The 27,396-nt window shown below is 32.6% G+C and overlaps 5 protein-coding genes and 3 long non-coding RNA genes across 15 annotated transcripts in view; 3 read left to right on the forward strand and 5 right to left on the reverse strand.

Moving 5' to 3' along the window:
* Positions 1–5: 5 nt before the first annotated feature.
* On the reverse strand, positions 6–2,677 carry LOC100652313 (kelch domain-containing protein 4). 3 transcript variants are annotated; one of them, XM_003396420.4, is made up of 8 exons: positions 2,465–2,677; positions 2,039–2,209; positions 1,718–1,953; positions 1,475–1,641; positions 1,254–1,403; positions 966–1,184; positions 537–893; positions 6–223 (listed from the first exon to the last, which is right to left on the reverse strand). In XM_003396420.4, the coding sequence occupies exons 1-8, from the start codon at positions 2,576–2,578 to the stop codon at positions 60–62; spliced, it is 1,578 nt and encodes a 525-aa protein (XP_003396468.1). In that variant the 5' UTR covers positions 2,579–2,677; the 3' UTR covers positions 6–59. The 3 variants fall into 3 exon arrangements, with proteins under 3 accessions (XP_003396468.1, XP_048263306.1, XP_012165147.1); XM_048407349.1 differs by having other exon boundaries at positions 2,628–2,648; XM_012309757.3 differs by lacking the exon at positions 2,465–2,677 and adding an exon at positions 2,316–2,458.
* A 702-nt stretch (positions 2,678–3,379) lies between these two features.
* Positions 3,380–9,659, forward strand: LOC100642284 (serine/threonine-protein phosphatase 6 regulatory subunit 3). Of its 4 annotated transcripts, none has more exons than XM_012309754.3 (19): positions 3,380–3,791; positions 4,392–4,471; positions 4,543–4,694; positions 4,810–4,931; positions 5,125–5,292; positions 5,430–5,608; positions 5,673–5,783; positions 5,869–6,004; positions 6,161–6,313; positions 6,396–6,509; positions 6,604–6,668; positions 6,765–6,963; positions 7,056–7,157; positions 7,335–7,432; positions 7,638–7,719; positions 7,788–7,986; positions 8,133–8,535; positions 8,622–8,789; positions 8,878–9,659. In XM_012309754.3, exons 1-18 carry the CDS (start codon positions 3,732–3,734, stop codon positions 8,767–8,769), a joined length of 2,571 nt encoding a protein of 856 aa, XP_012165144.1. In that variant the 5' UTR covers positions 3,380–3,731; the 3' UTR covers positions 8,770–8,789; positions 8,878–9,659. The 4 variants fall into 4 exon arrangements, with proteins under 4 accessions (XP_012165144.1, XP_012165145.1, XP_012165146.1 ...); XM_012309755.3 differs by having other exon boundaries at positions 8,622–8,784; XM_012309756.3 differs by having other exon boundaries at positions 8,622–8,779.
* A 1,364-nt stretch (positions 9,660–11,023) lies between these two features.
* LOC105665867 lies at positions 11,024–12,363 on the forward strand. The gene is made up of 3 exons (XR_007224656.1): positions 11,024–11,042; positions 11,711–11,814; positions 12,061–12,363. It is a non-coding gene; the product is annotated as an uncharacterized LOC105665867 (long non-coding RNA).
* An 18-nt stretch (positions 12,364–12,381) lies between these two features.
* On the reverse strand, positions 12,382–14,203 carry LOC125385413. The gene is made up of 2 exons (XR_007224664.1): positions 13,123–14,203; positions 12,382–12,884 (listed from the first exon to the last, which is right to left on the reverse strand). It is a non-coding gene; the product is annotated as an uncharacterized LOC125385413 (long non-coding RNA).
* A 44-nt stretch (positions 14,204–14,247) lies between these two features.
* LOC100642808 lies at positions 14,248–19,371 on the forward strand. 3 transcript variants are annotated; one of them, XM_012309761.3, is made up of 8 exons: positions 14,248–14,576; positions 16,683–16,900; positions 17,039–17,278; positions 17,371–17,628; positions 17,718–18,110; positions 18,187–18,338; positions 18,434–18,682; positions 18,826–19,371. In XM_012309761.3, the coding sequence occupies exons 1-7, from the start codon at positions 14,405–14,407 to the stop codon at positions 18,669–18,671; spliced, it is 1,671 nt and encodes a 556-aa protein (XP_012165151.1). In that variant the 5' UTR covers positions 14,248–14,404; the 3' UTR covers positions 18,672–18,682; positions 18,826–19,371. The 3 variants fall into 3 exon arrangements, with proteins under 3 accessions (XP_012165151.1, XP_012165152.1, XP_003396470.1); XM_012309762.3 differs by having other exon boundaries at positions 14,249–14,576; positions 17,718–17,925; positions 18,022–18,110; positions 18,434–19,371; XM_003396422.4 differs by having other exon boundaries at positions 14,249–14,576; positions 18,434–19,371.
* LOC125385416 lies at positions 15,941–16,689 on the reverse strand. Its single transcript, XR_007224667.1, has 2 exons — positions 16,473–16,689; positions 15,941–16,230 (listed from the first exon to the last, which is right to left on the reverse strand). It is a non-coding gene; the product is annotated as an uncharacterized LOC125385416 (long non-coding RNA).
* A 447-nt stretch (positions 19,372–19,818) lies between the features above and the next one.
* LOC100644017 lies at positions 19,819–21,004 on the reverse strand. The gene is made up of 3 exons (XM_003396190.4): positions 20,972–21,004; positions 20,106–20,389; positions 19,819–20,017 (listed from the first exon to the last, which is right to left on the reverse strand). Exons 1-3 carry the CDS (start codon positions 21,002–21,004, stop codon positions 19,819–19,821), a joined length of 516 nt encoding a protein of 171 aa, XP_003396238.2.
* Positions 21,005–23,192: 2,188 nt separating this feature from the next.
* LOC105665893 overlaps positions 23,193–27,396 on the reverse strand; it is a 42,790-nt gene continuing 38,586 nt past the window's right edge. Inside the window, exon 7 of the mRNA XM_048407354.1 lies at positions 23,193–27,197. Coding sequence (XP_048263311.1) covers positions 27,069–27,197 — 129 coding nt within the window. The 3' untranslated portion in view covers positions 23,193–27,068. The remainder of the gene's footprint in view (positions 27,198–27,396) is intronic.

Genomic DNA, 27,396 nt, shown 5'->3' on the forward strand with positions numbered 1-27,396 from the left:
AAAAATAATTTGAAACATAATTTATTTAAGGCATTCTATTATACAATACAATGGAATCATTAATTTTCACAAACATCCATCTGCTTGTCTATAGAATCACTCTCATTTTCATCACTATCATCTGTGTGTTCACTGTCTGAACTAGAATCACTGGAATCATACCAAATTTGTGAAGACAAATCATCCCTTAATATTGTATTCCACTCATCTAATTTACGATAATCTATAAAAAGAAACGAATTAGAAACAAATTTTATTTTATAAGTTTCTATTGTACGTACTGTGCGTACTAAAAAGATGATTAGAGTAAGGAATGTGGATCTGATTGGTTATCTCGTATAGACTCAGCACAATTATAAAGATAAGTACGCGTATTGGCCGAAATGATTAAATATATAAATGTTACATATATAAACAAAACAACATAGCAATGCGTGACGGTGAACGATCCCTGTACTGTTGTGCTGGTCATCTTTTCAGCAATGCACAATATATACAACATTTATCAAATTAATTACGTATGTATAAATTATTACCTAAACTATAAAAGTCGTTGAGTGTATATTGTCTGTTTTCATCCTCAAATAAGCCTCCATATAAATATAAGATATTGTGCTTTACAACTAATCCAGAATTCATTCTTGAGGGTGGAACAAACATATCTTTATATATGTTTTCTTTTGTATCAATAGTAGATATTTGTGTTGATCCTATTGTAACTGTGAAGATTCCATCATCATCAATAACTTTAGATTCAACAGGAATAGGGAGTGGTTCTTGCGTATCCATATCATTGTCATCTCCCATTTCGATATCATTTTCTTGCCCATCATCTTCCTTCAATTTTCTTCTTCGACGTCGTGTAGTTATATCTCTTTTTCCATTCAGTGTTACTGATGGTAAACAGTACTATATTTATTCTATTATTCTATCAGGAGAAGTTTTATATTAATTAATATATTTACCTATGTGCCATTGAAATTTTTCTAGATCTAAAGCTACTAAGTCATTGTAAAATGTTCCACGAAGTTCCTCTTCATTATCTTCTTCATCAAAAACTCCACCAAATAAGTAAGCCAAATTTGGTTGAACCAAAGTGGCAGGTGTACTACATCGTGGTGATATTTTAACTCCTGATTGTTTTACAGGCACCCACTTCCATTTTAAACCTGACTGATCATTCTCTGTGACATAATATTTAATATTATTTAAAATTTTAATATATGAAACATTTTATATAAAAAGTTGCTTACTCTCAGGAGTCAATAAGAACATGTCACTATGAATGCAGCCTTTATCAACATCTTTTTTTATTCTTTCTTTACTATAACCACCATATACAAGAAGTTTATTGTCAGGTGTTGGTAGCAATATACACCCAGATCTTGGAAATGGTGGAGTACCTGATTCATACAAGATATGTTAATATAATAATCTGCTTTTAAACTACACTTTTTATTTATTAAGATTTTACCTATTACATCAATTTTGTGCCACACATATGTTTCAAGATTAAATATATGTACATCATTGTAATATTTATAATTCCTTAAGTTATCATGAAATCCACCAAATACTATCAACTGTTTTTTTATATGTGCCATTCTGTGGCCACTTCTGGCTGATGGCCCACCAGAAGATCTTAAAAGGAAATTAAAGGAGATAAGCAACTGAAAATCTTGACTTGCAAAATATTTAAAAAATATGGTCAACATACAAAACTTTTTCCCACTTTTTCTCTCCAAATCGGTAAACCCATAAATCTCTATAGTGATAAAATTGTGATTCCGAAGGACTTGAAAATTCACCACCAAATACCCATAGTTCTCCTTTATTTGCACTTGTAGTTACAGCTTGATGACCACAACGTGGAGGAGGAGCACCAGGTGCTTTAATGATCGTCCACTCATTTTTGTTTATATTATATATAAACATATCTCCATAAACAAACGTCTGCAGATAAATATGAAATATACAAGAGAAGTAGACATCATTATTTATAAAATCTTATATCAACATATAAAACTTTTTAATTTACTGTTCGTCCATCATGAAATTCTCCACCAAGCATAACAAGTTCATCTTTGAAAGGATGTGCTGTTAAAGTAAAGTTTACACGTCTAGATGGTGGATCTACTGTTTTTTCAATAACACGTTGTCTTTTAGTTTCTTCTTTTTCAATTTGAGCAATCACATTCTCTATATCTTCCTGGAATATATGACAATAAATCAATATCATTTCTTCACTATGAATTATGCATTATGAATCACATTTATAATATTTGGATAATAAATTATATTAAGACTATAATTACATGTTAAATAGGGATGACATACAATAAAAATATTTTTCTCTTAAACTAAATCAAATATATTTCGGTGCAAAATCTGACTTTTTTAGAAATGTTTAGAAGCTTTATAAATATGCTATAATTTCTTATATTTATGTATACATTTTCCTAACCTCACCAAGTGTAGCCAATTCTCTTTTTTGTTTAGCATTCAGCTTTTTTTCAGTTTTAAGTGCAGTTTTTGCACCACCACTTATCTTTTTTTTGTTTTTATCTTTTCTACCCATCTTATATGATAAGTTTTTTGAAGAGTAGGAAGCACTTATAGTGACGTACACAACATTAATACACGTGTCTGAACGCCTCAACCTCTACATGCTTTGCACCTCTACATACATCAAAATACGTATGTATTTGTGTAGTACATAACTTGTAGTAGTATACAAAACTTGTCTAAATTTTGCACCAAGAGGATAGTTAGTAGTTTTTTTATTAGTCAGAAAAATTAATCAGATTTTTCTGAAAATGTGTATTAAAAAATTGTAGCCAATATATATAAGTTAAATTTTACTCTCTTTATAGGCAAATTTTATTTTAGCGGTCCAAAAATTATTGAATTTTTATTTGCAATCTTATAGTTTTCGGCGAGTAGAATCCGACTTGGGTATGTGGAATTTTTTTCAGATTTTCAGATTCTACACATTAAAAACTACAAGATTGCAAATAAAAACAATAATTCTTAAACCCGAAAAGTAAAATTTAATTTTATTTTCACCTCTATTTTACATATATAAGTACATATATTTATCTAGAATGTCACAAAATCATACATTATTTTTTATTAACATTATTTTATGATTTTTTTAAAATATAATTATTCGATTTTTTACCACCACTGTATTTCTACTGTATATAGATACATGCATATATGTATATAAATATATAAACTTGTCGTGATTGAAATATAATTTATTTATATTCATTAAATTTTCTTTTTTAATATATAAATTTAAAAAAATAATATAGTATCTATTCACAATGGAAACCGCGCTTAAATTTTGTTCATGAAACTAAATGTTCTGAAATGAGTTACGTTTCTTCGGTTAAAAGTCGATCACAAGTATGTGCTTCTGCAGCAAACGTCAAAGTTGAAACAATTCTTAATAAGAATTTTTACTTTTCGAAGAAAAAGTGATATTTTGAAGCTCATATTATTTAAAAAAAAATTCTATTATTGTATTCCTCACAGTGACGCTGTGAGATTGTTGTTGCAATTATTCACGGTATTGTTACCGTTCTAATACGTTCATGCAATGTTAGTTGGCTCTCTGTCCCGCGAAGCATTACATTATTTTTTTAGTGGCCACTTCAATGTTGTGATTATTTTCACATCTGATTAATTGTATCGTGGTCGAGTAAGGCGAGGTACGTGGTCGCATCATGTTTTGGGCAAATAATTACGTGTCATCCCCTAATATCGAGGCTCTTCTTAACAAAGAGGTAAAGAAGTCTTTTTTCAGATAAAACTGTTTTTCATCATGATTTAAATTTTGTACATTAAAAAAAATTTGTCGAGAATCCAAGCCACGAATGTAATATACATTTTACTCTTATATTTCTATCTTATTTCATTATTTTACTTAACTCAACATTATGTCTGTTATTTATTTTCTTGTATGCTATTATTTCTTTCATGTAGTTTCAGTATTTTTCATTGATAAAAATTTGTAAAATATATTAATAATTTTTCAGAAATGTTGCAAAACATTAAATTTTTTATGACAGTATGTAACATCTGATAAAGGAAATGACTAGTGCTTTCTTAAAAAGCAATATTATGTTTAACAACTGTCATAAGATTTAAATATTTACTATTATGTTGATAGATATTTATATATTTTCTTTTAACCTTGTTTCTTCTACAATAATTTAGTAAATCATTTCATATAATACTTAAACTATCTTGGTTATGGTTTTGATACTTTTATAGCCTATAAAAGGAATAATGATGTCTTGTAATAATCTACATTTCAGTTTATTAAATATTTATTTTTATGCTAATATTAAAGAAATTAAATTTAATTTTGTCTATAATTTTAGGATGTTACGTTACATGAATTGATGGATGAAGAGGATATACTACAAGAATGTAAAAGCCAAAATAAAAAACTTATAGATTAGTAAGTAAGATTAAAACACATTTCTATAAATATTAAATGATATACATATCGTAATATAATATTATTTATAGTCTTATAAGATCTGATGTAATGGAAGAGCTAATAACAATTACAACTAGAGAACCATCAACAGATATAGAAGAACGATGGCGCTATAAATATCCAAATGTAGCTTGTGAGCTACTAACATGTGATGTTCCAGTCTTAAATGAAAAATTAGCAGGTTTGAATAAACCTATTTGAATAAACTTATAACAATTTAATTTTTCTCTGTGATGTAAGAAATATATAATGTTAAATATCAAAAAGAATTTTCATAAAAATTCATTGTATTTTAGGCAACGAAGCATTGTTGGCAAAACTTTATTCTTTTATTGATACAGACCAACCATTAAATCCTCTTTTGGCATCATTTTTTAGCAAGACTATTGGAGTACTTATTGGTCACAAAACTGTTCAGGTGATTATAAATTAATGTACTAAATTTATTAAAATTGAATATATAAAACAATATAGAAAGTAGTTTTACATAATAACACTTTTTGTAATTAAAGTATAATTGCATTATAAGTATTAAATATCAAATTATCTTTCTTTTATTCCTTGATCATAACCTGAACTTTCAAATCCCATATTTCCATCTTCTCCACCAGAACTGGTATTCGTATCAGTTCACTTGTTTGCAGCTTTTAGAGTTTTTGAAAAGTCGTCAAACATGTGTCGATCTGCTTTTGCAACATTTAGAGACATCTGCAATTATGGACTTAATACTGAAACTTGTTAGTCAGGTTGAAGGAAATATGCGGCAAAATATATTAAATGTAAGAAGTTTAAAATTTTTATCTTTAATATTGTAGTTAATTATATGCAAAATTTAAGTATTTTGTTTTGTTTTATTGTATTTGACTATACTGTTGTGTTTAAAATTTTATGTACTTATTTTTTATTTATTTAACAGTGGTTGGATAGTCAACAATTAGTGCAAAGAGTGGTAAAATTATTGTCCCCAAACTCTGAACCAAGTAAACATGCAAATGCTGCACAATTACTTTGTGATATGATCACTGCTGCAAGAGAATATCAACGTACATCTACAGCACGTACTGGTCCGGATCCTATTTTAAATACTCTTGAGTCGTAAGTATAAATAATGGAGATATGAAGACAATTTAAGATATTTAAATTATATTTTTTATTACAGAGCAGATACAGTAAGCCTGTTACTAGAGACTATTTTAACTGGAGAAAAACTAGAAAGTAGTATTCTTGGTGGAATTCAGGTACTTCTTACACTTTTACCAAAAGCTAACAAGTAAGGATGTAAATTATTTAAAGAATTTTTAACCTCTTGCAAGAAAGTTTACATATCTTATTAACAGCTATGTTTGAAATTTCAGTGGAAGAAATGAGGATAGTGTTCAAGGAAATGGTATAGAAGATGAGATCACAGACAGTGAAGAACGTATAAAAATATCAAATGCTACTTTACCTTACCTAGAACAGCTTCATAAACTTCTACTCGATCCACCTTATGTAAATATTATATTAATATTACACGCTTTCTCTAAACAAATGTATATGGCTTATAATATTGTTTAATATTTTTATAAAAACTAAGTATCTTTGCAATGCATCCAAAAAATTATTTTATTTAATATAATTTTTTACAATCATATCTTCACACTACAGAAACCTCCTGTTAAGACAACTACAGGTGTGTTAGAATGTCCAGTTGGTATTACGCGTTTATATGTTGCAAAGTTGTTTACAACATTAATGGCAACTGAAAATGTAAAGGTTTATGAAGCCTTAGTAGAATTAGGAACATTCCAAACGTTACTTGTAAGTGAATTTAATAATCATTCAAAATTCAATGTTTTATAATATTAAAGATGAATAAGAAATTAATTTTACTCTTTTTAAGGATTTATTTTTTAAATATATGTGGAACAATTTTCTACATACTCAAGTACAATTTTGCTTGGCTTTAGCTATTAATTGTGATTTTAAAGATACAAATGACATTATTTATGTTAATGTAAGTATTGCAATGAATAAGATTCAAAATATTTTTTTTATGATATATTATAAGTATAAATATTTTTGATTAATGTAATTATATTAATTTTTAGATATTTAACAAATGCAGATTAATAGATCGAATTTTGGAAGCATGGGACAAAAATGACAGTAAACAGTATGTTAAATAGTAATTGTAAAAGAATATTGCATAAGTTTATATTTTACAGTAATACGCCAATCTTAATAAAAAACGGACGTTTTTATGTTTTAGAAATAAAGAAATTGAAAATAAGCAAGGATACATGGGTCATTTAATAAACATTGCAAATAACATTGTTAATCAATGTGAAAAAAATGAAAATTTAGATAAATTCTTGAAAGATAATTTGTCATCCGAGTGTTTTAATAAATGGGATAATTTTGTGAATGTTGAATTGACAAAAATTAATAAAACACATCAAATTCTTTTGGTACGTATATAAATTATTAGATAAATATCATTTATCTTTCTATTAATATTAGAATTGTCCATCATTGCTTAAGTTATAATTCGAATTTCTAGGGTGGAAAACCTCAAGCATCCATGACAAGCTCCGGTGAAAATCCAGACGAATATAGTTCTTATCCCCAAGAAGAATTTCTTCAGGTTCAACGAGTCGAACAGGTTAGTATAACATATTTTTATGTAAAGTAAATATAGACAATAAAAAGAAAGGTTGCAGAAAATGTACATAAAATGAATAGATTATTATAGATTAAGAAAGTTTATTTGTGAGTTATAATATTTTATTATTTTTCATAATATTATACAACATAGTATTATTGTGTATTATACAAATAGTTTTACACCAATTATCTGGGGCAACATATGACATCACAATTTCCTGAAAATTTTGGATTCCACGATAATCAATTTAATGATGGCGATGACGCTCTTCAGTAAGTAAAAATATATACTCTACTACTAACACTTTATTGTTGATAATTATTATAATTGTATTTGTATATATGTTCATGATTACAAAGTTCTATGTTGCAAAATAATTAAAGAAAAATTAGGAAAATAGTACTATAATAAATGAACATAATATGAAGCTATACATATCTTCGCAATATCTCTTCTTTTTTATAAATGTTATTATAGTAATTCAGTTGATCAATTAACAACGATGAGCTTTACTATCAGCGAAGAAGATCTAGACAAAAGGGAAGATATGTTCAATAAGGTATAAGTTACGTTAATAAAATTTGTTCATGAATATTTCAAGCTTTAACTTCTAACGATTTTATATAGATATGTCAGCAAAAGCAAAAGGCCGATCTAGAGGATTGTAACACAGTAGTCGAATGGGGCGATGAAGGAGAACTCACTTTTCAGACGGTTGTAGATAAACGTGACTGGCCAACAAAACAGCAACATGATGATTCTAATTCATCCGATGAAGACGATGAAGATACACGAGACATGCATATGGAAATTGATTCTACGGAGTGTATGAATTAACTTTCATAATTACTTTCAGTTTTTATTTTATTTTACGAAATAAATGTTCAATTCGCCATCAGTTTCAAATACAAAAATTCTCAACACTTAATTTTTAAATTTACGACACTGCTGCATTAACATATGTTATCTCAGCTTGGGGTTCAACGGAACCATTACCGACCAATACTACACTTCCTGAGGTGAATCCATGGGACGTTGTACCATCAGAACCAGTTGAATCCACTGGTTGGGCAAATTTTGATAACTTTGAAGACACTCTTAACATGGAGAATACTGTGATAATAGATAATAAATTGAGTGATGATGGTAAAAAGGAAACGTCGAATATAACAGTGGAGAATAAAATGGATACTGCATTGGGAAGCAAAGCAACTCTAGAAGCTATTGGAGCAGGTGACATGAAAATTGGAGATTCAGTTGATAGTACCGCTTCATATATAGAAACAAATATAAATCATCAAAGTACAGAGAGTAATTTATATTCTGGTTGTACTGCTGATAAAAATGCAAATCCAAGTGAAATTGTAGATAGCAGGTAAATAAAAAGTATTTATATATTTAAAAGTATTGCATATTTAAAAATATAATGTAAAATATATAACATATATTTACAAACTTTAGAGAAATCAAGTGTGAAGGGAACGTAAAGAATACGGAAGTTGCGACTGCTACGGTACAAAATGAAAAATCTTCAAGCGATTATAAAATCCCATGTAACTTAAAAAATGTATCATCGGAAGCTGTATTATCGTCAACAGATACCAAATGAAAAATTATTTGTTGAGTATGGTATTGCAATAGAACAACAAAAAGTCATATCAAGTATAAATTTGTACGAATGATCAGAATATATATTACGTCCCTATATTTTCATTAGATCACATTAATTGTGCTTCATTGCGTTGGCGCCTGGGTAACAACTCATAGCAGGGTATAACTATGGATTGAAAAGTAAAAGACTAACCGACGCTCAACTATGAATAGTTTATTACTTGATGTATATGTCTATGTTCTCGGATCGCCAAAGTTCAATTATAAATACAACTTCGTGAAATACAATTTTCCAGATTTTCTTAATGGACATTGTTATTAAAAATTTCTTTAGGTTTTAAAAATTAATTAAATTGTCACACATCCTTCGTGTTGCAAATTTGGTATAATATATTAGCATGATGAAGTAGATAAAGTACAATTTGTACAAAATCGACGAATGCCAAGAAAATCTAACTTGGTCGCCTGATACCTGTTCTCACAAAAGTATTACATGCTGATGTGTGTGTATATATGTGAATGTACATACATACATATACACATACATACATATATTGTAATGTTTTAAGTGATACTGATACGAGGCTGCTTAAAAGGAATCACCGTAAATAATAATATTTAATAAAAAAAAACTGGTGCTTTTGCTTCTTCGTTCGATAAGGCAAAGGTACTTACGTGCAGTGCCTATTGTTTGATTAAACGTTTGCTCGTGCAACGATGCGATATAAACAAGAAAGAAAATTATGTATTTTTATTACGTTGATGGTAGTGCTCATCCAATGTATACACATGTAATGTAGTGAACTATTTCAATGACGAATGTACTTTCATTTGCATTCCAGAGAAGAAACTTTAGTAAAACTCAGTAACTATAATGTTTTCTCAAAATGATCTTCCAAAAAAATATAGTATTAAATTGCAAGGATCGAAATTTTGAGTAATTTGTATTTTCAATAATATGTATATAATTTTCTGAAACAAAATTTTGTGATCTGTTTTCTAATTGTCTAAGAAATTTTGTTTGCTTTGGAAATTTTTGGGTATAATAATGTGTTTATAGTACCGTACATGAAATATTGTACATAAGTAATAAATATAAGCAGTGTTCAGAATTAAAAAAAGATATTATTATTAATACTTTTGTTTCGTATTATTATGTAATATTATTAGAACTATAAACGTACTCCGTGATGTCATATATATATCATAATTAAAAACATTGATATAATATCTTAATTCATTGATTTATAAATTATAAAATATTTTTATGAAAAATGCTATAACTCAAATGTACTGCGAACATGATCGGGATATTTCTAAATAAGAAAATAAAATCATAAAATTTCTTTATATTTTACCACATACTAAAAAAACGTACAAACAGTATTTTACTTATTTAATTAAATTACATGTTATCATAATCCAATGATAATGCTAAATGCTTGTCATATTTAAATATAGTATTTGAATACAACAAGAAAATGTTACAGCTTCTAACTTAATGAATTACAAATAATATTAATAAATATAAGTTCATGTTAACATAAGTTCATATTAATAAAAAGAATTTAAGAAGGAATGACAACGATTTTTATTTTTTAGTTTCTTATATAGAGCATACAACTAAATAGGATCACCTAAATATCTGCTTTATTTATTGTTATATGAAAAGCCTCTCAAGACAAAGTTACACTACCGCATGTAACGATGGAACTAGCTTCTTCTCATGATTATTTCTTTTTTACAAGATTTCAAGTCATCAGTGTTTTCTTAAATAGAGCTCTAGAATTTGAATTTTCTAATTTTGCCACATATCGATTAAACATAATTAAATATTATATATATCTAATGTATATAATATTCAGATGCAATAATTATAATTCAGACTAATTATAATTGAAAAAAATATAATTTCGACGCAAATATCTCAAGATTAAATAACTGTAACAGTATGGTCATTAAGGTCGCCGAGTTTGTTTATTCATGCTCTACAAGCATATCGAAAAATAAATATAAGATTCTATTTTAAAAAATTGGTGATGACCTTGAAATTTTGCAGAAAAATGACCATGGAAGAAAGATATTTCCATCGTTACATGTGACCCTTGCAATACTGTAACTTTGTTCTGAAAAGTTTCTTAATTGAACAATAAATAAGGCAGATATTTATGTACAAAACTTGATGTGTAAAGTTCATAAAATCTATATACTAAATTTACTATATAAAATATTCAAAATACAAATAATATTTGCACTCTTTATTTAATTATGGTAAGTAAAACGGTAGTTTATTAATATTTATCTTTCAACAAAGAATTTTCATCGTACATTTAATAACTCAAACACCAATCACTTTCTTTGAGAGAAATATTTTATCTCAATAGAACAGTTTTATTTACATAAATTTCAAAATTGAATAAATTCCCGCAAAATTTCTCATAAGATAATAATCATAATAATGCTAACACAAAGTATGAAATATAAGATAGATTAATAGATTTAATAATTCCATGCATTTTGACATTTTCGTATCACACAATCTCGAGACACTAGAGACCTCTTTCTAAATAGTGCCAATACATTACGTTATGTAAGTTTTTTATAAATTTACAAGAATCTTTGTGCAAGGATTGTTTACATTAGTCACGTAATTTTATGAACAATCTGGTATTATGAAACGGTAATAACGTTTTCTAAAAGCATAATTATTCCTTGAAATTCTATAGAGTCATTAATCTTTTGCGTATTTCATCTGTAATATTAAGTTTGTATTACATCGCAAATGAAGTTGCTGTGTTCATGCTGCTGACATCTTAAAGTATATTTGTAATCTATTAATCATAAGTATATATTTAAAACATTTATTCAACTGATATACTATTACAATTATATACATTTAAAAAAAATATGCTAACATTGATATTTTTTATCGTTAGTAGTGGCTTAGAAGGAAGATTGAAGTCAATACAGTCAGCTGTATTTTACGTGATTACATCATATTAGTGTGCATAGTTGCGAAGCATACATATCAGTCTCCAAAAAGGTAAAAATTTATTATTACTTTTGTGTTCATATTTTATTCTTTTACATTATTCCATACTTGATTTTAATAATGTGTGTAGCGATTTTGGTTTCATCTTTAAAATTCATCATACTTATTAAATTATTCTCAAAACTTGCTTTTTGTTAAGTACTCTTTCTTATTTATTTTTATCATATCATAAGAGATATTATGAATATAATTGTATACCTAATGGACAAAATATTATTTTCAATGTTTATTTTTTAGTTTAATGGAGATAGCCAGAGTCTTTCAAGTTCTTAGGAAATACTGGTTTGTAACATTCATCCCGTCCTGTACTATACTTGCTATTTGTGCAGATTTGAGACATACATATTTGTGGAAGAAACAATTAGCTGCAGAGGGGAAATTAAAATCAAACATTTAGAATGTCACCATTATCACCAATTACACAACAAGCTATAGCAACTGTTGGTCTTTTATGTGTAATATTTACTTCTCGCCAACTTTACAACTATAGCTCTGGGTTATTTATGAGTGACTATCGTGATAAATCAGCTTTATTTGGAAGAGAATTAAAACCCGGAGAACCTCCATCTTGGCCATGAACACTCTTATGCTATATTATATATAATATATTAGTTGTCTTCTAAGTACATCTGTATTTTAAAGATAACTATATGTATACAAAATAATAAATTAGTGAGAGGAAATAATAAATCATGTAAGTTATAATGGTTTCATTATTTGCTTATCTATTAAATAATTGATGTACAATTAGTTTCCCTTATCAAATAATTCCTTATATTTTTTGTTCTTATTCTTTTTTATTCCTTTTATAAAGAAAGTATATATAATCCATATCTGTAGATATTCATTTGCTTAACATATTTCCCATTTGATTTATCTTTACACATATTTTTCATTAGAAAAGGAAATTAGTTCAATAATTGTTAAAATAATGTAATGTATCAATATTTATCTTACCACACACACATGTACACTCCATTTTATTTAATATTATTTATAGATCATGTATCATCTATCTTCTAATGAAAACTTCTATCTCATATTTTTATTATTTCATTGTACTGAAATAGATATATCTTGTTAAACAAATTTTTGTTCCTAGAATATTTCATGTACTGAATGTATTTATTTACATTAATTGTGTTTATAGTTATATATAAACATAATAACTAGATCATCTATTCATAGAATTAAATATCAATGAATTTTTATATTTGAAAATAAATCATGATAAAAGGATATCAGATTTCACTAGTGTACTAAATTTTCAACGACATATATGTACTAATATAGGCGTACCTTAATACAAAAATGAAACTAGCAAAGAATATCAAAACGTTTTGAAGTTTTATATTAAAACTGTCCAGTAATTTTAATTAGCAGTAATTTATCTTCTTTAAGGCTATTGGAAAGAGTAAAATAAATTAAATAGAACTTATATAAAATATTGTACTAGATTAATTACTAAGTTCTTGAGAATTTTGTAATTTTTGTAGTTTTTGAACCTATCTCAAAGGTTTCCCCTAATTTAGATATTTTCAATCTGCAAGTCTATTGTAAAGAGGGCGCTATTATTGATTCATTAATTCAGGGCCATCTAGATGGCGTTCTAAAGTCTCCATGTAAAATTACTTTTTATTTAATTTCATATTATTTCATTTTAAACGATATGATTTATACAATAAATATATAAAAAATATTTTATGACTCTTTCTTAAGGTGAAGTGTTTGTATATTTTCTATATTTAACCAGATTTAACGAATTAATATCTTTCCGCCTAATATGGAATACATATCGACATGCGCGCGCATATTGATTTGACCAATGGTTCCGTACATTTTACTGAAACCAGTATCGTAGATAGAAAATGAGCAGCCAATAATATGCTACACGAAGAAGTAAAATAATGTATGATAAAATTAGTAATAAAGTTGTAAATGTAATAAAAAAAATTACATTGGGGAACGTCATATTTAATTATTACAAAATTAAATATATGTTATAGTAATTAATATACATTAAATTATTAAAATAACTATCTCTTATAAGTGAGACAACTTTTTGTTTCTTTACTTTTTTGTCGTTTGAATTCAACGTATTTGAAGTATAATTAATATGTCAATAAAGATAGACGTCGGTTTTGTAATAACAAATAATACATAACAAAAAGTTATTTTAGTCGTACAAGTGTGCATGTTATATGAATTAAAGTAAATATAGTTTAAATATTCACTAGAAACGATCATCGAAATATTTGAAAGACGTAAAATCAAATTTTTATGGTTGAAAGAAAAGAAGAGAGGATGGGGCGCAAGTGAGGTTTATACGGTAGTGTAAGTTGCGTCGTTGGCAGCAAAATGGTGAAGAGCAGAGGGGGTTAGGAGCTTGCATCGTTGCAGCGTTGCAGTTGTCCGCCATTGCTAGGGAGTTAACTTGAATACTAGGCTAGGCGAAGATCTCGGTGCTTACCGCGTGCCCCCTCTCCCTTGCATCGTGGAAAAAACTATTTAGTGATTTCGTGTTACGATTTTGGGTATTTTGAGATCCGGGCGATTTCGAATCGGTCTTCGTTCGGAAGGAATGGAGAAGAGACAACCGACAATGATTACGACCAGTGAGACGGGCTTACACGCCAATCTACTAACGGCGACGGGCCAGCGTCTTACTCCGACAGGCAAAATCAGCCATGCCAAGACGCGTGTCTATACGCAACGGTATCGCAAAGAATGGGAACAAATGCCCGATTTTAAAGGTACTTTTCGTTATTGTTTATTGCTTATTTTGAAATAGCATGTTATCGGTTAAAACGAATACGTTTCTTCAACACTTCAACACATATTTTAACGTATTGTGCCACGGTGAATATCTTCATATGTATTTAATAATCATAGCTCCGTCGGTTCGTCACAGTATTAAGCAATAATGTTTTTGATTAGTAGCGGTTAATTATTTTTAGAGGAAATCATTGTCATGTGCAATAATACAATTGACTTTGTTTTCCTTTGATTTCATCAGCGGTAGATACTTATTACGATTTATAACATCTTCAATTCGCCACAATATTCTTCTTGTATCTTATTTTCTTATTATAGTATACTTAGAAGTGTATATAACTATCGTGTATCACTATTTCGAATTACGCATTATCAATCTTTGTAAAATTTAAATATAATCGTTTATATATATATAGCATAGCTGGTCAAATTCGTCCATATTTAAATAACTCTCACTTGACGCAAGATTTTTTTGTAAAAATGAGAAAATTCAATGTGTTACGTACGCGACATATGACTAGCCCATTGAACGAGTCGAATCAATCGAGATAAATAAAACCACGTGATCAAACTCTAGGGGAAACAGGGTCGGTTATACAATATCAATATATTACAAAATAGAAAATTGCTTTTCTAAACATTAATCTTTTAAGTCTTTTCCACGGTCATATAAACAGACCTGGACACTCGCTAGGGGAAATTGCCCATTGAGTGAAGCCTAAAAAATCCACGTAGCTGACAGGAGTAAGGGTCATTTGCACCCGATCATATAAACAAATCAAGTGTAATTGTAAAATTTCACTTTTGCGTATAAAAGTTATATACTCTTCTCAATAAATATTTCGTTTATAATAGCATTTATTATTTAAGAGAATATTTTTAATATTTTTGTGATAATAATCTCTTTCAATATAAAATTTCTTGCTTATACGTATTTCCTTACTACTATTGTATCGGAGGTTATTACTAAACTTATAATTTTTTATCTTTCTTAATTTAAGAAATATGTAACATTTCATTTTACAGCTTTTATTGTCTGGGTTTATTATGATTGTTTCAATAACAAAAGAAATGTGAATAAAAGAATACCTACCTAGTCAATTTTAATTATTCAAAATAAACCGTAATTCCTCCCGCATACACGGAACGCGCCTGGCTCTGTCGACCACGTTGATTTTTTAGCGGATAGATGCTTTTGTCTATGCTTTCGATATAGTATAAGATATAGTAGAAGAAAAACTGTCACATCCTCTGTGCATATTTAAATTTTATATCTTTCCTTTAGTTCCTGGAATATTTTTTGGCGCAATTTTATTTTCTTTTAAGAAAATTTAGAGCTCTATAATTTTTGTACTGAGATATATTGGATACATCAATTTATATAAAACACAATACAAAATAAACAGTGCTTTGATTGTGTATTCTGCAAGATATACAATCCTTTTTGCTACTTTCTAATTCTTTCAGATATCGCTAATTGGAAAAAGCAAGTGAAATTATATGAGTTCAAATAGAAAGAACGTTATATGAAATATCTATAAAAAAGAACTAAAGAGTAACAGTATCGAAAGAGTTCTTATAGAGATAGTAAAAATAACTGCATCTACCAGGAGTTACCTACCACGGAAGTTTCTGAAATAAGAATTGAATGATTATATTATCCATTTTTAAGAAGACTAAATTTTATAATGTACTAAAAGATGAAATTTAAATGTATGCGAATTGACCACGATAGTTTTCTACATGTTACAGAAGACTTAAGAATAGTAGCTGTATAAATATATAAGAAAGTGATTTTTCATTTTATAATATCTCGAGATTATAAATGCGACGGCCCTGTTTTCCCTAGAATGTGTTTATGTAGTTATATTTACCTTGACTGACTCGATTCGTTGAGCGAATCATAGCGTTAATAAGTTACCAGTAAAAGTACCAAGTCAATCTTCGGTTCGATGTTACCATACAGTTAAAATGTGTTTAGTAACACGGTGTATTCGGCGGAATGTTTCGTAGCCTTTCGAAGGAGAGAACAGTGCGCTTAAAATAACAAACAAAGAAATATTTAACATGATATTTTACCATAGGATGGTTGACGTCCGTGCCGTTCCAATCAACACGAGCTTATTGTCTGTATTGCAAGAAAAATCTCCATGCGCACCGACTTTCTTTGTTAAAACATACATGTACGATGAAGCATCAACGATCCGCTTTGTCACACGAAGCGGAAGAAAAGAAGAAGGCTGCAGCTCGAAAGGCAAACGCGATAGAAGAGGTTGAAATAGAAGAAGTCGAGGAAATTGAGGTTTATATTCTTTCCATTTGTAATTAGCTTTATACTGCTTGAATAAATTACATAAAATTAAATTATATTTATGTTATAAAGGGATACATTACGGTAAGCAATATTAAATCAAAATTAATTAAAACATTTTTTTATTAGGCTATTGAACACACTCAAACTGAAGTAGAAGAAAATGAAGATGAGGTGGAATATGTTGTTGAGAGATTAGAAACAGATGATGAGCTGGATGAAGCTCAGATTAAAGATCCAATCGAAGATGTTGGTGCTGAAGCTGAGGATGAAGAAGAAGAGGAAGAAGACGATGTAGAAGATATGCAGATGCCTTCTGATGACGAAGATGTTAAGCATTCGATAAAAAAGATTAAGATAGAGAGGGTGGTGAGTGATTCGTTTATTTGTATGGAATAAACGTTTTATAAATTAAATTCATGAATATTTCACATTATTGTGATCTAATTACATTAATTTAGGAGAACTGCGAGGATTCCTTGACAGAAGCTATGGATCATATGCAGAGTGAATATTTGGAAGAAAGTGATAATCATGAAACTGTACAAATGGAAATAGTTGTAGAATCAGAAGATCAAAGTAATTCAGATATGCAAGTTGTATCGATTCTTCCTGATACTGAAGATTCTAGTAAAGAATCGTCAAAGGAATCACGCGAAAATGGAAGAGCGGTTCGACGAGGCGACAATAAATTAGATAGAAAATCTGCAAAATTATTGGTAAATGTATATAACAATATAAAAGATATATTATAAATGATATTATAACAAAAGGTTCAAGTAAAATATAGTTATAAATGATGTTTTAGCAAGATGAATGCAAACAGCAAGGAGATTCAGGAATAATGGTGGCGTGTCCGTTACCTATTTTAGGTACAGCTTATCAAATTAGTTCCTCGGTCGCACCTAGTACTAACACCATCGGTGTGCTTCAGCCAGTGAATACAATCCCCATTGCACCTGCGCAAAGTAAAACGATTACTTTGACGACGGGTGGAAAAACTCTGACTTTGACAGGTGGTACATTCCAACCTGGTGCTCAGTATGTGCTGAGTAAATTAAAGGGTAAATTTCCTACGTTGGTAATGGCTGATAAAAAAACTACAATTGTAGCTAATCAAGCAGAGGATGCCGCGAAAGGTGCTCAGATAAACAAGGATCAGTTAGATGTAGCAAGTACTAGTTATCAAAGTCCGAAAAGAGTACGTCGATTTTTGGTATTTGCAAATTAATGGCATTTCTTGCCTTATCAATATTTAAACATTATGGTTCTTCTAGCATGTACTTTTAAAAACCGTTAATAGTCCAACAATTAAAAAACCTCGTATTTCAACTCACGTTGTGGACACTAGTAAAGGTTTACCCATTGGAGGTTTGCAAGTTAGCCTTTATAAGTTAATGGATGGAAGGTGGACTTTTTTAAATGAAAGGTATAATACTGAAGTCAAATATTTTTTGCATTTATCACCCCAGAATCTATTAATTCTATAATAAAGTACGCAAAATCTATCTTCCTTTGTTCCAGTAATACGAGCCCGAATGGTCGATGCGTAGACTTGGTGGATAACATGAAAATTAATTTCACAGCTGGACGTTACAAGATTCACTTCGACGTTGATAAATATTTTACGCTAAGAAGGATAGAAACAATGTATCCGTTTATCGAGATTGTTTTTGATGTAAAAAACCCTGCTGGTCACTATCACATACCGGTGCTTCTGAGTCCATTTGGTTACACCACCTACCGTGGTTCCGAAAGATAAACATTAATCAAGTCAGCATGTGTTTATCAAGTATTTTATTTCTTTGTAAAGAAATTAAATTTCATAAAAATAAATACGTTTTACGATTTAACGTGCAGATTAGGATTGCACAATAAACGTATTTTTATTATGGTTTATATGGTTGGTCATGCAGAGGAAGCTGTGGCGGCACTCGACATTAACTAACAACGGACACGGTAGCGCAGTTGTTAACGCCTTAGGTTTCGAACGTTCGGGACCCGGGTTCGATTCCCGGCGCCCGTAGTCCTATTTTTCTTCTACGCATCAAATTAGAAGAATAATGGCGGTACCTCAGCAGCGACATATACAGTCGGCAACTACAATCATCACGGACAACATATATACCAGCTCAAAACTACTAGGTGTATACGATAATAATACTCGCTAGCTTTACGTTCATAATGTGTATGCGTTGTTAATTTACAGCTGTTATTTCCGTATACACCTAACATTTGTAATCTTGCATTCAACGGCGTAATGCAAATTAGAAGAAACAAAATCCAAATTCTTTTATTTATATTTCTGTTGCATTTTATCAAAGAAGTTATTAGTTGTATGTGTGTGTATTCGTATTTGTGGAAAGAATGTTATGAAAAAGTGAAAGGCGTATAATCATTGGTAGAGTTGTTAAATTGTAATATCAACATTTGTGAAAAAATATATTTTATTTCTTAGTTTATAAAAGTTTGATATGTTCGAAAATGAATCTAGTGATTGAAACTAGTTTGTCAACTATTTTGCAATTACTCGAATGATAAATCGAAACCGGTACTACTAAACTGCCTTAATAAGGGTACATTCATCGACAAGTTAGACAAATAAAGTTGGAAGAAGCATGCAATTACGATAACCGGATAAAACTTTTATAACAAGAGATCACGATGTTGAACAAAATATATCTTTTATATTAATTATAATATTAATGTATAATATATGTATAATTATAATATAATGTATATAATTATAATATATTATATAATATTAATATTAATATGTAATATAATATTAATAATACAAATTTCTATAAATTATATTACAGGGTAATGAGAAAATTTTTTACTGAGATAATATTGGAGCATCGAAGATTTGTTGGTAACGTTTGATCGAAAAAAGTTGTGATGTTTCTCTATTGTGGCGGTAGGTAACTTCTGCCGACGTCTTTCGATGGTGGATAGCCTTTAGATCCGTTCGGTTCCTGACCACCGCCACGTCCATTTTGGCCTCCTAATCCAGAAGTACGACCAGCCGAGGACAAACTGCCACTACTAGCGTCGCCGGTACCAAACTTGAAGCTGGCTCTATTCCCGTTTTCGTCAGCTTCATACCTTCAAACGCGTACGAAAGTAAGGATAAATATCGAAACGAAACAACAAAAATCCGCTACCAAAGAAAAATTGAGAAGTTGCCCCTCACTTAACAGAGATGGGAAGGCCTTCCGGGCTTTGGTAAGAGAAGCTCCCTTTTACAGTTCGCACTAGCTCACCGTCCACCAATTTCAGCATTTCCGTTTCTTCTTTTTGTACGTCATCCACTGGCGCATTTACGTTCAAATTCGGACGATTCCTAGCTTTATTATCCTCGAACGGCGTATTTAAAGCCAGTCCGCCAGAACCACGAGCAAACAAAGGCGCCTTCTGATCGGGAGATAACTTTTCACCGGTGCAACGCCACGTACCGAGAATCATTAGCCAGAGAATCTGGGATCAGAGAGGAATGATGTAAAATTCGACTAACGAGGACGGTTTTGGAAATGATTGGAATCATGAGATCAGCGAAACTCTTTATACACGTTACACAAATCGCAGTGACATTTTCAGTTCTTTTCAGATGTGATTGTATTGTGTACGGTTTACGGGAATTAGCCGTTTTTCTCTTCGATATTTAACAAATGGACGCTTACCCGAGGTGAATTCGACTTTCGTGTCGAACGATTCGTGATGACCTCTTGACCGATGGGAACGTATAGTAAAAGTACGACTCTCGATTTTACGATCTGTTATCTCTCTTAATACGTATTACGTATTATATGTGCAACCGTATAAAAAGACACTCTCTATTTAATACTTTCCATCTTAATCGATTTAAATGTAATCTCTTTTATCGAATTCCGTTTATTCGCTTCGAAAGGAAAAATGAAAATCATAAATAGCCGGTGTATTATCCGCGACGCACGTAAATATTTGTTGCGCGGGAATCTCAGATACGCAAGGGGTTAGGATCTCAAATTTCAGATTACTTTTACCATGGTTATATTGAATTGAGTCGAATTGAAAACATACCAGCGATTGAGGCACAATTTTTCGGGTGGTCATCATCACCATAGATTAATCACACTGGTGGCACTTTAAATGGCATCCCCCGAGGCACTCGCGATGATATTGCTGGATTTCAGAAGTCACTAACGTCTGTGCATCTTCGCTCTGTCCGCTTTTATATAGCCGCCACTAGCTCTATGCAAGGACGATGCTTTTTTCCCCCTCTGAGACTATCGATTGTCGCAGGGAACCACAGGGATCACGAATCTCGTTCGCTCGTTCGTCCTTTCAACCAGACTCAGTTTGGTTCTCATATTTTTCTCTTCTCTATAACTTCTATCATATCTCACAGAAATCTAAATCTCCTTCCTTTTCAATCATTCCTCATCAAACTCCTCACCTTTTAATTACGAACTGTTCTTCTATAGATTAGATCCTTTTTAAAGATCTTTTAATTCTTTAAATTCACTTCATCCAAAAGTACGCTGTCTTAGAAACGTGGAGCGTGATTTCGAGATTTTGTCCAATTTCTTTTATGATTGCGATATGGTTTGCAAACAACCAAGTGTCAACATTCTCATCACTTAGCAACGATTAGTTTAATATAATAAATAGATAAGTAAATACAAGGACGAAGCGGTATCAAAGGATGAGAAGAAACGGTGTTTACAAAGAGATACAAGTTACTTGGAAAATTAATCGAGCCTCTAACAGTATTTCGAAACGTAAGCGCCTGTTCGACAGGGTGGATGAAGTTTTACAATTTTTCTACGAGAGATTTGTTATCGAATGACGATAATGCATAGTTTCGAGGTGATAGAGGAATCCCACGGAAGGGACGCTTTGCATTGTACATCTCTTAGGATACACGGATTGTTGCACGTTCTTGATGAATTGCTCGCATAAGACATATGCGCTCGCGCGTGAGACTAGCGTATTGGTTTGCGCTTATTTTCTCTCGATCGTGTGGGGACGCGGAGACGGCTGGATTTATCGTCATCCGTTTGCCACGCGATTCAAAGGCCAACGTCGTTACGATGGATGAGATTTCGCTCTTTTAAGGGCACACGGGCAAACAATACGATCTCTGAACCGCTAATAGGATGCGTTTGCTCTTTTGTAGGTAGCAACAGAGTCGCGCTGACATTTTATCCTTTTATTCATTGGTCCTTTCGTACCGAACCCATCGCATTCCGTGTGCCCAGTAGTCAACAGTCGACACGACGTGATCATCATTCCGTTCTTTTCGCGACCGATCTCGATTCCAATCCTCGATCGAAGCAGTATTAAGTTCAAAGATCGTCAGGTTTGCCCTGAATCTTCTCTCTCCTATCCTGCTCATAATCTACGTTACTAAACACGTGGATCGCCATCTCGGTTTCGTTCTTCGAACTCGGATGAACGACAAATCGAACGATATCGAGGGAGGGTCATTGCCCTTTCGTAGTCGATCGCTGGCGAACGGCCAGGTTTCAATCGAGAACCTTGTTTGAAAGTACCCGGAGTTTTTCTAGACTCAACTTGGCGCATCTTATGTACCTCGAAGAGCGTCCCGATGGGACCTTCCGCTCTAATGCGCGACTCTGCACCAATCGTTCGTACCACGTAACGATTTCATAATCCAACAGCTGCTTTTTCTCTGAATGTACGAGAGAGAAAGGACTTTGTCGTGTGTAAATAAGATATACGCGCGCGCATCCACGCGCTATCGTGTAATTCCGCGTACGTTATCGTATGAGAACAGATACCCACGCGCATGTACTTTCTACGATACGACGGATTTATCTCCCGTGATTTACATTTGACTTTTCCGAGTGTTCTTTCATCTTTGAAATTCTTCGTAGCTAACCTCTCGCCCGTTATCTCGCGCGTGTCCGATTAAAATGAGAAACGTAGCTAACGAAAGAACGATCACGCGGCCAAAGTCAATTTCGAGCAATCGTTCGATCGCCAACGGGATTCCAATTCTTTCGACTATTTCGTACAACAACGTAAATAAAATCTCGCGTTTTTATCTACTGTACGATCTTTCATGTTGCGCCGTTAGGTCGCTGAACTTGGCTGGAACGTCGCCTTACGTAAACGGACGAAGGCTAGAATCCATATACAGGAAGGGGCTCGTAGAGACGATATCCTTCACCCGTATTTTAATTCTATTCCTCCCGAGTAAAAGAAAAAACATAGAAGTAGGGAACGAATGATAGGTTTGCTGGGTTTTGATATCTTTAAAGATGTTTCTACTCTGTTTTCTTTTTGTTCTTTTTTTTTTTTTCTTAACAAGACATTTAATATTCGCTCAGTATCTGTAAGCTCAGCAAAATCAACATTTTGCGTGGGAACAGACGTTAAGAATTTCGGTGGATTCCACTCGTTGGTAACGTCGCATCTTCTCGTGCAACTCGACGACTCGCTCAACTCACCTCGATCGATTCAAAATATTTCGCCAAAGAGATCACCTCGAAGTATACCGCTCGTCTGTAACCAGGCTATTCTTTTTAACATTTATAAAGTGCTATCGGCATAGGTTCAGAGTTTAAAAGAGGCTGACAGGATTTTCGATGAACGCATGTCTCGAAATCACGTCGTATCAGGACGATAAAACCCTCGTGTTCGATATTACCCATGGACAACACAGACAGCTATTAACTTGACCCTCTATTACGTAGTAGTACTCACTGAGATGTTTGGAATGATTCATGGCCGCGAGAATAAGATTGCTTTCGATATCACAGGCAATGTTAAATTTAGATTTCAGTTGAAATTAAAGGTGATCTAACGTAAACAAACGATCGTTGAAATGAAAGAATCGGTCCTCTGTCAACATGACTTCGAACGCGTGTTCGCTTTAGGCTCTGAATCTACCCTTATAGTACTTTTTACAAATTAAAAAGATGCCGTACGTCGAGACGCTAATCGAACAAACTTGTGTACGGCGCCTTACATCTTTTTTATTCTTGAACACGAATGTGTACGAATTACCGTTTGCTCGTTTGTGTCACGTACATATGTATTTCTGTGAGCGCACACGCACCTACATTTTCGTTTAGTAAAATAATACCTTTAATCTTTGTTACTCAGCACCCTTCGTACCTCACTTTCTTCAGCATTACGTATAACTCGTATGATTGAACACCCGATTTCTCTCGATACAAAATATACTTAGGTACTCGATGAAACGCGCTAAGGCTTTCAGAGACCAAAACATTGCCGTACGCGATTCCAATCGATCGCGTCCTTTTGTCCCGTAACGGATATGCCCGTTGCTTCGCTCGGATCGCTCCAATTTCCGTCAGTTTTAACACCGAAATGTTTGTCAAATTAGCCTAATGTTCGTATAGAGTTCTTGTAGATATATATTATGTAAAACGAGTATTAATAGTTTTGACGCGACACGAGCGTAAATCGGTGCGTTTAATCGTGCCAGATATCTCGGAGGAACTATCGGCGCAAGAAAACCAAGCTTCGAGTGTTTCATCATCTTTCCGATGGTGTTAACATGCCGTGTTCGTTCTTTCGAGGCGGATATACGTTTTATCGGCGAGCATGACTCGGAGCATAGAATCGAACGAATCGATAAGAAAACATTTGCATTTTGCGGATAATCGGTTGGTTGCGTGTCCAATCGCGCGAAATCCCTACGCTCTGGGCGCGTCAAGACCATTAACATTCAAAAGATTTCCAGTGTAAAGTTTGAATATCCACGTAGATTTGATATTATTAGCTCGAGAAACACGAATCGGAGCGAAATTCGCGGAAAGGTCTTCAGAATTGTTCAATGTTTCTCCACGTTTCGTGTGCGTGTGCGTGAGCGTGTACACGCAAGTGTGCAAACGCGTAAATATACATGTATGTTTGTTTTAGAGATATACACATAGTATTTAGTACTCTTCCCGTTTAGATTTCCTTGCTGGTACGTCACTTTCGATTACAATCTGCGAGGACGCGAGTAAATTATTCAGGATCTTCTGTTACAACTTTATATTACACGCTTTGCCATACATACATTGCAACGGCGTACAATGAACGAAAATAAAGGAAATCTTATTCCGCTGGTGTCGGTCTCGTTCTTTCTTTCGCTCCCTGTTTCATCATCCTTCACCATAGGATCGCATATTTTTCATAAATATCTTTTGCTCGGACGATCTAGAAAAAATATGCGGATATGTGTATTAAAAAATACAGGCACTCGTGCAGACACACAGCCACGCACACACGTACAACCATTAACGTGAACCAAGCACCGCTCGATACAGGGCGGATCCTTGCGTTCTTTCTGTATCTGTATACGCAATGGTTGGAGAACCGAGCAGTTTTCCACGATCTGGCGTTTTTTCCCTGTTACATTATTATTAATACGCATAAAACCGATCAACGGTTTTCCTTCCAACGAACATCGAAACGTTTTTAGCATATACGTTTCATAAACGTGCCTTTTACTCATTTTAAACGAGTGTCTTTTTAAATCTCTATACTTTCGGAAAGATTCGCTTTGTAAGATACACGTCATACACGTATATATGGTTAAATAAAATGAATGGAACGTAGCGGTGAAAGGACACATCGAAGTAAAAGTAAATAAAACGCATAAAACGAAATAAATAATTTGTAAGACGATCATCGAATCGAACAAGTCCCGAGAAAGAAATCGTTAAGCGTTCATTCGTGCGCCCTATCGTCTACGGTAGTCACCGTAGCATTCTCGACGCTTAATTAATTTGTGCCGCTGCAGCAATCGAGAAATTAGAGTTGGAGCGCGGAGAGCAAGCCACGTCGTCGTCGAATCCGTTCGTCCGCACCAACTCGAATGGAACGTAACGCGTTCTCGCACTCTTCGGATCGCCGACAATCACACTTTGTTTCAAAAAATATCGCGATATTTACACATTTCATGTTTGACGATCCTGAATAGTTACTCACGCGTTTAGACTGGCGAGCGCCAGCTCGCTTAATTACAGCTTTCTCTTTCGATAGGTTTGCGTTTCTTTGATGCGAGGTGTAGAAAAGAATGGCAACAGAATAGAGAAGAAAAGATTGGTGTGTGAAAGTAAAGCGGTTCGATAGACGATATCTTCTTCGCAATAAGAGAAAATACTACGCGTTCTCATGCTTAATCGCGAGAAAAGAAATACGGCCGGCTTGACGTTTCTCTTTTCATCGAGTTGCGTCTCTTTCAACGATCATCGTACGTACAGTTTTCAATGGCGCACATTCTACGCGATGTTAAAAAATTTCGTAAAAGTTTTGCCTATAGAGGTTCTGAGTTTTAGTAAAAACGAGAGTCTATGAATAATCTATGATATTATATCGATGTCCAACGAAGTAATGGCGTTCTTTAAACTCATTAACTTTGAAACATTCTGTGCAACTGCGACTTTTTCTTTCACGCTCGCGTCTCGCCATTTTCACGCGGCAACGCGCGAAAATATTCCCGAAATCACGATAATTTTGACAGTAATTAACCACAATAATAAAAGCATATAAGCTATACAACTACCATTTCTGTATCTACAATATAGTTTTATGTGTATGTATATATATATATATATATATATATAATTTTTTTTTTATTTATTCTCTTCTTTTATATAGTCTGTTACTTTATAGACACTCCACTGTCTTTCTGAAAGGCTATCAAGAGGCTCGGTGCTTTTCTACGCTCGTTCAGGTATCTTCCTCAGTGTCGCGTCATGTCAATTCGCTCGGTATCATCGTTGTTTCAACCGGTATCGGGATTCTCTTCTCGTTCGTATCGATAACCATCGCTCGCATTCTCTGTACGAATCTTCGATCCTACGAGTAGATTGCTTTCGACGATCGACACGACCAACTCGTATCCTCGTCGTAGAAAAATCGTCGATCTCGTTTCGGAAATAGGAATACGACGCGTTCACGCGATCGCACATTTGCCCTGCGTATCTCAGTTCTTCCGTATCTCCGTGAAACTCGTTTCTAGAGTAGGATGCAACGGAAGAAGTTACAATGTTTTCCACGGCACTCGTACAGCGACCATTTCGAAAAACGTGAACCGCAAAGTTATCGGCGGCCAAGTCCCGATGCACCTTCAACGACGTTGAATCATCCGACTGCTGAGACATCCATGCGGTAGCTTGCTTCCTTTCCATTACTGCAGAAGACAACATTTACATTTAGGCTTCTTCTTTAAGGTGACGTGTTCGACCTGCGAAGCGTCGCCTGGTCCCTGTGCCGTCATTCTGGCCACTTCGACCGTAGCTGCTCTCGATGCGACAACCTGCAACGTTTCATCACATCTCGTTACTCCGTACTCGAACGTCGTTGTGCGTGATTTTTCTCGATAAAAAAATACGTTTACCGATGGCATTCCAGCATAATTCACCGTTAACGTTTCAGGTGACTGGCAACTTTTACGGAAACCACTCGTTTAACGCTCGAACAGTCCGCGGATTGCGTGACTGTTCGACGACACGAAA

This window comes from Bombus terrestris, chromosome 7 (assembly GCF_910591885.1).
Source record: "Bombus terrestris chromosome 7, iyBomTerr1.2, whole genome shotgun sequence".
In the NCBI taxonomy this organism is placed as follows: Eukaryota; Metazoa; Arthropoda; class Insecta; order Hymenoptera; family Apidae; genus Bombus; species Bombus terrestris.

What these genes read in the sequence shown, in the direction of transcription:
- LOC100644017 (XM_003396190.4), bottom strand. Translation starts at nt 21,004, where the DNA reads ATGACCACCCGAAAAATTGTGCCTCAATCGCTG. An exon ending in AAATTGTGCCTCAATCGCTG is followed by an intron (nt 20,390 to 20,971) that starts GTATGTTTTCAA and finishes CTCTGATCCCAG; the next exon opens with ATTCTCTGGCTAATGATTCT. An exon ending in GGCCTTCCCATCTCTGTTAA is followed by an intron (nt 20,018 to 20,105) that starts GTGAGGGGCAAC and finishes ACGCGTTTGAAG; the next exon opens with GTATGAAGCTGACGAAAACG.
- LOC100652313 (XM_003396420.4), bottom strand. Translation starts at nt 2,578, where the DNA reads ATGGGTAGAAAAGATAAAAACAAAAAAAAGATAAGTGGTGGTGCAAAA. An exon ending in AATTGGCTACACTTGGTGAG is followed by an intron (nt 2,210 to 2,464) that starts GTTAGGAAAATG and finishes CATATATTCCAG; the next exon opens with GAAGATATAGAGAATGTGAT. An exon ending in AAAATTTCAATGGCACATAG is followed by an intron (nt 894 to 965) that starts GTAAATATATTA and finishes GTTTACCATCAG; the next exon opens with TAACACTGAATGGAAAAAGA.
- LOC100642808 (XM_012309761.3), top strand. Translation starts at nt 14,405, where the DNA reads ATGGAGAAGAGACAACCGACAATGATTACGACCAGTGAGACGGGCTTA. An exon ending in ACAAATGCCCGATTTTAAAG is followed by an intron (nt 14,577 to 16,682) that starts GTACTTTTCGTT and finishes ATTTTACCATAG; the next exon opens with GATGGTTGACGTCCGTGCCG. An exon ending in TGGACTTTTTTAAATGAAAG is followed by an intron (nt 18,339 to 18,433) that starts GTATAATACTGA and finishes CCTTTGTTCCAG; the next exon opens with TAATACGAGCCCGAATGGTC.
- LOC100642284 (XM_012309754.3), top strand. Translation starts at nt 3,732, where the DNA reads ATGTTTTGGGCAAATAATTACGTGTCATCCCCTAATATCGAGGCTCTT. An exon ending in CTTAAATGAAAAATTAGCAG is followed by an intron (nt 4,695 to 4,809) that starts GTTTGAATAAAC and finishes ATTGTATTTTAG; the next exon opens with GCAACGAAGCATTGTTGGCA. An exon ending in GATGGCGATGACGCTCTTCA is followed by an intron (nt 7,433 to 7,637) that starts GTAAGTAAAAAT and finishes ATGTTATTATAG; the next exon opens with TAATTCAGTTGATCAATTAA.